The 9,973-nt window shown below is 31.1% G+C and overlaps 1 protein-coding gene across 1 annotated transcript; it reads right to left on the bottom strand.

Annotated features, from left to right (window-relative positions):
* Positions 1 to 5,138: 5,138 nt before the first annotated feature.
* On the bottom strand, positions 5,139 to 7,989 carry LOC144575791 (uncharacterized). Its single transcript, XM_078326039.1, has 3 exons — positions 7,460 to 7,989; positions 6,631 to 6,899; positions 5,139 to 6,112 (listed from the first exon to the last, which is right to left on the bottom strand). Exons 1-3 carry the CDS (start codon positions 7,650 to 7,652, stop codon positions 5,468 to 5,470), a joined length of 1,107 nt encoding a protein of 368 aa, XP_078182165.1. The 5' UTR covers positions 7,653 to 7,989; the 3' UTR covers positions 5,139 to 5,467.
* Positions 7,990 to 9,973: the final 1,984 nt, after the last annotated feature.

The raw sequence follows: 9,973 nt of genomic DNA, 5'->3' as shown, positions 1-9,973 counted from the left end.
TATTAATCCGTAGTATGAATCATTATGTGCTATGTAGATATTTTTTTTAAATAGAACTAAGTTTAAATATTTCAAGGGAACAAGGATGTTGAATTCTGTTTTTATGAAAAGCAACTCCACCGATTGATTGGTGGAGGCAAAAAAAATTTACTTCACATACAAAGTATAATAAACAGCCTCCACAGTGGAGTTGTTTTTCACAGTGTTGTAAAAAAGGCCTTAACGGCCGATTAATCGGCCGTTTAATCGGAAACGGCAGCCAAACTGTCACGAATACACTTAACAGAGTACTTTTTGCGGATTTTTCTGATTAATCGGCCATTTTTTCTGATTAATCAACTGTTTTACCATTTAATCGGCCGTTTATTCCCATTTATTCTCTTTTTTCCAATTTTTTCAGAATTTTTTTTGTATGCGATAGTGTGTGAAATAAGTTCTATAAATCATATATTGTAGTTTTATTTGTGCTTGAACATACATTCAATATTTTTTATATATGTTTTTTCTTCTTACTTATTTTAAAATTGATTATTTCTTCTTCTATTTATTTATTATATTTTTTCTTACTAATTACTGATGTAATTTTTTAAATTAGTACGACATATTCATTTATGAAACTAAGTTGTTATTATAAACTAAATTTAGTGATTTTATGTTGGAATGTTTTATTTCTTTCACATAATATGTTATTAGCATTTGAAAAAAGTTTAACTCTTGAATTTATTTTTTCATTAAATAAATGTGTTATTGACACATGTAAAGTACTTGTACGTTAAAAAAAAATTAAGCGTAGTGTCATTTATAATAATAAAATTAAGTTAAATTAAGTTTATTTGATAAGTTTAATGAGTTAAATAAATTATTTTTAATAAATTATGATATATATACATAAATTTAATAAAAACGTTAAATTGTCCGTATAATTCCAATTAATCGCTTGGCGGTACCCCGTCCATCCGACGACCGCATACAGTTATTTACAACACTGGTCTTTCATAAATAAATAAAAAGTTCAAACTTGCTTATCTCGTTGAAATAATTAAGTTCAGTTCTAATTAAAAAAAAAAAAACAAATCCGATATGTATGATACCATAGCCTTATAAGTTATAACTCTTTATATATACTACAGCATATTTTATGCAACTTTGTGGGCACAATTGGCAACTGGGCCAAGTTCTGACCTGGTCCAGCTGTAGGCCGACATTTGTGGGAATCTCTCTCAACAGGAGAAAACAAATAACAACAAAACATACGAAAACGAAAGATAATCCATCGCACACTTACTACCGAGTACCGACTACCGAGCTATCCTTGTCGTACCGGTTTCTTAGTGCCCCTTGTGTTTGTTCATTTACTATACTCTGGTATTATATATCTTTTTTTGGACCGGAGAGTAGGTTTGATGCTCGTCAGATCTACTTTAGTTCGATAGGTTCAATTATCGTTTGATCTGCTTTAAGATTCATACGCTCCATTATAAAATTTGTATGTGTTTGCTTTGATTTTTATGCACACAAATTTTAAAGCTGATCAGACGGTTATAAAGCTCATTGAATTCAAAAACATGTTTTGTCTATATCCCCCTCAATAAATTTTTTTGACAAACAAAAGCAACACAAAATTAAAATTTTAAAATAAAGAGAAAATATATATCTTGTTCTCAACGAGCATTTAATTAACTGTAATTAGTGGCGAATGTAGCATACAACAAAATTAGGCACTTGCCTACCTCTAAAAAAAAAATTAATTTAGACCAAGTTAAAAAAACGAATCTTGCCTACCTTTGAAAATTAAATTTGCCTACCTCTAGCTAGTCCAGCTCAATTAAATATGCCTATTCAAAATTTTAATTAGCGCTATCTGCTACTCTTCTAAGTTCTAACCCGCTAACTTAACCAACTCGCTAGTCTGCTACCCTTTTAATTTATAAATAGCGGAGCAGTGTCGCATATGCGGTCTAGTGGCCGCATATGTGTATTCGGTTGTAATCTGATAGAAATTTGTATACGGTCAATATATGCGGTTCCGCATATGCGGTCGCATATTATTACCGCATAATCAACCACATATTACCGTGTATTTATTTGTATGATACCTCATATTACCGCATATTACATCATATTACCGCATACCGCATATTACTGCATATGGCCACATTACCACATAATTGTTACGGTACCACCTCTTTGCTCTTAACCCTAATTTTTTTTTTTTTTGGAAATTAGATAATAATAGAGTTTAACATATATGTATAATTTTTACATTCATTAGTGACTTGATCTAACTGGAGTTTAGCAAAACTCAAAGATAACCCTAATTTCTACATTAATGAATGACCATGAGCCTGTGACTGGTACTGGTACACTTTTGAACTTTATACCAATTCCATGTATAATTTGTACATTCATGAATGACTTGATCTAACTTGAGTTTAACAAAGCTCAAAGATAACCTAATCAAGAAATTCTTCCAGTTTGTTTGTTTTTTCAAATAAAAACAATGATAGTTTTTACAAAGAAAATAGATGAGAAGAAAAATAAAGAAGGGGCTTAGATATGAATTAACTTCAAATTAGTTGTTTACAGTGGATAAATATATCTCTTTTATAAAAGAAGGATATATTTTGTTCTTTTTTTCATCTAGACTAAATTAGAGATGAGTTATAGATTACATAACCATTTGAAAAACATTCAATTTATTGTAATGCTTCTGTGGCTCTGTTGTTTAATTTAAATTTGACACTGATTTGTGATATGTAAAAGAATATTTGTTATAAATATTTGATTGAGTTACAATTTTTATGTTCATTTCTATTATTTTGACTTCTTATTTATTTTGATTAATATTGTAATTTTTATTATATTAATTTTTTTGTAACATATATGTGTTTCTATTTAGTTGTATTATAAAAATTCTGATTTCGCCTGTAATTTATGCCAGATCCATGTAAAAGGAGACAAGAAAAGAAAGAATAATATAGTATAGTTCATAGTTGGATAATTGTCTTTTTGAAGATGACAAAGAATGTATAGTTGGATTACTAATTGTCAGTAATACTCCTATAGAAAAGACAAACATTGTTTGTACCACAATTCACATGTCAGGTGAAATGTAAACTAGCTGTACTGTTTCATTTACATGCTTGCACTATAGCCGACATTATTCTCTGCAGGTCAAACTCAATTAATTATTCATGCATGCATTATTGAGCCCACAGCCCACTTATTTCCTGACAGTCTTCTTGAAATCACGTTGCCTTCATTTTTTACGTAGTTACAACTTACCATGCATGCACATACTTTACTGCTAATTAATTAAAAGAAAAGAAAAAAAAAACTGTGCGCATCACAGGAAAGGTAACATGATAAGATCAAAAGGGGAACACATAACACATAGTTAAGAAACCAAAATCAAAATGCAAAAGAATTCAAAATATCAAAACTATAATGATATATGAACTTCTCTCACAAGTTACAATATTACATCCAGCTTTAATTTGCAAATTGCAATATCTTGTAGTAACGTCTGGGAGAATGCGACAAATTTTGACAGGTTAAATTTCCATTCAAATTGGTAGTCCTGATATATCAAATTGTAGTAACTACAGCAGTTGATAGTCCTGATATATCATGAAGCTTTCTAGCCTAATATTATTGTTAGCTTTAGTAAGATATATATATGTGGTGAAATTTTTGTTTACATCTAATTAATATATATTATCATGAGGCTAGCTGTTCCTCTATCTCCAGCATCTCCTCATGATTAAATAACATTATAACACAATCATATATAATTTTATAATATGCATTAACCTTCATCCTCATAGCACAAAGGTCCAAATCTAGATCTCCATAATATATATATATATATATATATATATATATAAAGAAATTATGACGCAAGTACGTACAACATATTACCTTATTAATTTAATAAATATATATATATATAGGTTGGAATATAATCTTCTATCAATCAAGTCATTTGACAATCTTGATAATATTTTTCATGACTAAAAAAACAACTTTAAACACACACACACACCCCAAAAAATATATATATATATAGGGTCCGGCTAATTTGCTGCCGGCAGCATTTTAGCCGGAGGTGCTGCTGCCACCTCTTTTTATATTTTGTGATGTCCAAACAACAAATCCAAACCGTTAGATATTTAATCTATATTATTATCTACTTGGAGACCAAATTTTACATTTTTTGGAATTTTTTTACTATTTATTAAGCTAGTTTGAAAACCGCTGTTTTCAGTAAATTTCTGCAGCATTGAAATCAGCGGTTTTCAAACCAGCTTAATAAATAGTAAAAAAATTCCAAAAAATGTAAAATTTGGCCTCCAAGTATATTATAGTATAGATTAAACATCTAACGGTTTGGATTTTTTGTTTGGACATCAAAAAATAAATAAAACGCGGCAGCACCGCCGGCAGCAAATTAGCCACAGCCTATATATATATATATATATATATATATATATATATATATATATATATATATATATATTATTAGTGTAGTTTGATGAACTTATACATGTGATCAATAGTTTAATTTGTTCAATTTGTGTGTCATTTGATAATATATCAAGGACTAAATGTAGACAAATTAAAAAGTTCAAATGACTCGATGAACAATTAAACATGCATTAAATTAATCTAACCATCTTTTTTTTATATACATGATATATATATATAAATTATGCATAAAATGCTGAGATTACAAATGTAATTTTTTTTACCATTATTAGACTATATAACTACCAATAATGGCTCACAAGTTCACAATTGCTATATGCTTATATGAAACAACTACATGTTGCCTGTTTACAACAGAACAAATTAAGACACTGTTTTTTTTCATGTGAAAAAACCATAAATGACAAGTCTAGGGAAGATAACTTCCTAGTTTATCAAAAAAAAAAAAAGACAAGTTAGGGAAGATATATAATATCCGTGTGTATGCAATTTGGTAAAGTTGGACCCTCTTTTCCATTGCATATTATATGTATATTAACAAAGAAAAAACCCGAAGAATATTGCATTAAATATTAATAACTTAACCAAAAATAACAATGCTCATGGCAAAGCCAAAAACTACTTAATATTATAACTTTCTATAAGCAAACTAGAATTCAAACAACATTGTTATGTATGCCATATTGTCAAAGTTACCTACAAAACTATGTTGCATATTTATTGTACCGACACTTTCTATATGCAAGTTTAGTAAATAATACCAATCTATATAAATAAACATGGCATGAAGTCATCCCTTCAATCACTTAGAAGCAACCGGTAGTGATGTTTTCCAATATCTGGCAACCATTATAGTCCCAAAAGGTATATATATCCATGCATAAAGTTGATAATGATATCAATGTCATGTTAATCGGCAACAATTTGGTTCAATGACAGGCATACTACTTAGTACATATTCAATGGAACTTCATTTTGATCATTTAAAACCGGTAAGATCCCTTGCAGAATCTGGTAGAGGGTTCCAGTCCCAAAGCTTATCTGAAATGGTCGCTAATGGCATTGATACTGTATTAACCGGCACTAAATTGGTCTGTGATTGCAGTGGAAAAATGTGATCATTAGCATCTGTATAGCCATGGTGTTGCCCAACTAAAGTGCTCAGATCATCATGCATATTCAGGTTTGAAACCATAGGAGAAGAGGAGCTAACATTAATAAGTGAATATGCCGAACCTAAGGAAACCGGATTCTTTGAATGATCATACAATATCGAAGGACCATCTTCGTCAGGTGATGTGGTTGAGTTCAGCGAGGCAACCGAAGCAGTTGATCTATACATTAGTGGTTTTGGTAAAATTGCTGTTGTCACAGTATTTGAGCTTGTCATGTTGTTGAGGGCATTGCTAATTGGTAGCGAATCGTGCACTTTATCGATAGTCATTGGGGTCGAATAATTGTCTCCTTGTAGTGGGGTCAACTCAGGAGGTGAGTTAGCAGAGGCATTCTGTCTTTCAAGTCCAGACCCAGATCGGCTCCGAGACGAGGATGCTTTTGTTGGTGAGGGGCCGGAATGATCTTCAACTCCCGTTCGTTTATATACTCGGCACAGTGATATCTCGGCCTGCAAAAGTTTATTATTGGATTAAAATACAACATAGATGTCAAGCATTTATGCATTATTTGACTATTTTTTTTAAGTATCTGCCTATCTGGTTACTTCATATTTAGAGTTCTTAATTCACCAGACAAATTGTTTTCTAGTTAGCCATTTTACAAAGTTTCACATGATGTATTTTGTGGTGAACAATGAGCATTTAGAGTACCAAATAATTTGCTGGTGTCTGTAGTGTAGCTGTAGATTTTTTTTTTTTTAAATTGTAATCTAGACTAGTGTACAAATTTGATAGACCTAGGACATAAAATGAAAGCCAAAGTAAAATCAGTTACCATTTCATACAGATCAATATCTTTGCAAATTACACTAAACTTTCTTACTATAAAAATGGAGGAACATACAGGGAATTAGTGAACAAGAGAAATTATTGATTTGTAAAAGAGCTAAAACTGTTAATGCTACTCCTCTTAGGCCTTTAGAACATTAGCATTCAAAGAGATCCTCTAAATTTAAAAATATAGTACCTTTTGATACCGTTCTACATCACTAGGTGGCAACCGGTACTCATTCATTATCCAACTAGTTCTTATGCCCTTAGGCGCCTTCCCTGAGTAGAAAACTAGCGTTTTCTTCAAACCAATGGGTCGGTTATTCTCTGCACGTATCATCCGATCTGCTCCAGTGGCCTTCCAATAACCTGATGCCGTAACCCTGTTCGGTCGGTCTCCATTTCGGTACTTTCGGTCTCTTGGGACGTAGAAGAACCATTCCTTCTCTCCAATTGCCGCCATTGCTATAGAAAATTAGAAGACTATTGTTAAGATTACATATGTATATCTCACTAATTGCACCGTTGCTATAGAAAATTACCTTAGCTAGGGTTTGGTATGTGTAACCATTGCTTCTGCAGTTTTTATATTCAGCAAAAGTTCGTTTGTAAAAATTAATCATTAATTCGTGTTGGTATTATCTATAAATTAAGGTAAATTGTATTATGAGTAACACGGGAAAAGCAAGAGAGGAAACATATATAGTTGTTTAAAAAAAAAAAAAAAGAGAAAACAGGAATTGTAAAGCTAATAGGTGATCTATGCTCAAAAATTAAACTTCAAGTCTTCAAGTAATAGGGGAAATAAACATTTATTGGAAGACACCAGATCTAATATAGGTGAATCCAAGATCCAAAAAGAAGCAAAAGGTTTCCAAAATAATCCATGAATACATACATATTCAGAGAAAGAACTGAACCTCATGATTCTACAAGAAAAAAATTCAAAATTCAAAAAAGCATCCCCTTAATTTCTTGTATGAAAAATTGCTTTCAAGAGGGACTAAAACAAGTGAAGCAAATACCAGGAAGTTCCCATGGATCGTAGCGGTATAAATCAAGAAAAGTTATGAGCTCGACATTGAATCTCTTTCCTTCAACCTTTCGCCTGAGGTAAAATTCAATCAATTCCTCTTCCGTAGGGTGAAATCGAAAGCCCGGCATCACAAGGTCATGCTCATGAGAATCCCTAATTCCATCTCCACTTCTTTCATTCATTGCTATTATTTTTTTACTACAGATAATTTTTCACAAACATGGAATAATATTAGACCTTCTCTCCAGCCTCTTCTGCTTCAATAGGCTTTCTGTTCTATTAGAAGTTTCGAGGTGCAAGTGGAGAGAATTAGGGATAAGAGTAGTTGAAGAACAGGAGAAAAATAGCTAGATATACCAAAGAAAATCTTTCTACGAGCTTGTATGATAACTGTTTGTGATTATTACTAGATTTGTGTCACTAGTAACGTGATGTATATTGTTTGCTCTCTCTCTCTCTCTCTCTCTAAATCGACAACAACAAAATAGGGTGCTAGATGCTAAAGTGAAATAGGAGAGAAAAGCTTCAGAAAGTTCTTCTATGGCGCTGCTAGTATGTTATATTTATAGCGCCTTTGTACAAGGCTGATTAATTAGTCAAATAGTCAGTATATATTTGTCTTGCGTGAACTTCTTCCTTCTATATTTACTTTGTCTAGCTTATTATATTACCTACCATCTATGATTAATTAGTTGTGCCCATGATTATGTGGGGCCCACTGTCATAGAAGGTAGGTGAAACAATTAAAAGGACAAAGCATGAATCGATGTCAACGCTCTTTTTTTTACTTTGAGGTCAAAAAATTAAACATTTTCATTTTGGATAGTAAATAATTTAATTGCAGCTAATCCACAACCATTTCCAATATATAACTATTTGCCCACAGCTATGACAATTAATGTACGGGTGAAAAATCTCATTAATTATTTCTAAGCTTTTAGAGAGGAAGGTTCAAATACCTCTTGTTTTTCATGTTTGTCGTGTCTCACATTTTTAACTTCATTTCTAAAGTCCTAGTCGATCCAAACTGCTCAATATGATCTATATTAAAATATACTTGGTGATCTAATTTTATATATTTTTAGAATTTTTTACTATGTATTTAGAATTTTAGATAGGTACAAAAAAACTGCTTTAGGATGATTCATAAATAATAATTTTGTACATATTAAAAAATTCCAAAAAAATATAAATTTTGTGTCCAAACACATTTTAATATGGAGATCTTGTCAGCAATTCAAATTGACAGTTTAAACTTTGAAAACATGGATAAAGAATGTAAGGCATAGAAGTACATGATGCATTTTAATCCTGAATTAACTTTTGTTTGATTTTAGACGTCTCAATTTCTAATTTGATTATATAGTTCTAATGAATACGTGATGTGTCTTTTATAGATGAAGAAGTAGAACAAAAAGCTCTCTTTTTTTTGAAAGAGAGAACAAAGCTCTTAGAATAATTAAATCTAGAAAAGTATGTATAAACATGTTTTATATATGCAAGTAGTCTTAAAAATAGTAGTACATGCAAATATGTTATATCCTAAGAATTAGCTTTAATTTGATTCAGTGGTTAAGACAATATTAATAGAGTGAGTCTATGGTACTATGCATATTACGATTTGGCACCGTGCTACGGCTCTATATTCGAGTTTTCAAATCCTAACGGTCGATCCGAACCGTTCATCTTGTTCTCCATATTAATATGTGTTTGGAGACCAAATTTTACATTTTTTGAAATTTTTTTACTATTTGTTTAGATTTATTGAAAATCACTGTTTTTGGATGGTCCAGAATTTTCAGATCAAGTGATTTTCTAAATATCTAAAAAAATAGTAACAAAATTTCAAAAAATGTAAAATTTGGTCTCCAAACACATATTAATATGGAGAACAAGATGAACGGTTCGGATCAACCGTTAGGATTTGAAAACTCGAATATAGAGCCGTAGCACGGTGCCAACCCGTGATATGCATAGTACCATAGACTCACTCATATTAATATGTGTAGAAAGTTGCAGTTTGAAATCGGTTTAAGAAACATTCCTTTCAATATTTAAAAGTTAAGAAATTTGACATTCATTTCTTTTTAAATGTCTTTTTTTTCTTTTTATAAATTAGTTTGGGATATGCACTCTTAAAACCTTAATTAAGATACTTGAGAGCAAATTTTATAACTCAAATGCCACACAATACCCCACTTGGGCTTAGTTAAAGAACCAACCGCACAATTTCCTCCTTGTTGATATTTCTTTTTGTGTGTTAAATATAGGTTTTTAATTAAGTATGAGAAAGTGACACCTCAATGGAAAGTTAGAAAGTTACTAGGGGTGATGTGTACATTACTCTAAGATGAAACTATGATGTTATTAATTTATGTTGACTTTCAGTTTTCACTTACCCTTATTTAATCCAACAATTTCTCTGGTCCCCCTATATATGTTATACTGGAGGTCATATTTGTCTGCGTATAACTACAAAAATGGACAGTATCCGCGAGAGTAA

Source organism: Carex rostrata, chromosome 24, assembly GCF_964058835.1.
Source record: "Carex rostrata chromosome 24, lpCarRost1.2, whole genome shotgun sequence".
NCBI lineage: Eukaryota > Viridiplantae > Streptophyta > Magnoliopsida > Poales > Cyperaceae > Carex > Carex rostrata.
The sequence above is the reverse complement of the archived record's forward strand: the minus strand, read 5'-3'. Positions and strand labels throughout refer to the sequence as shown.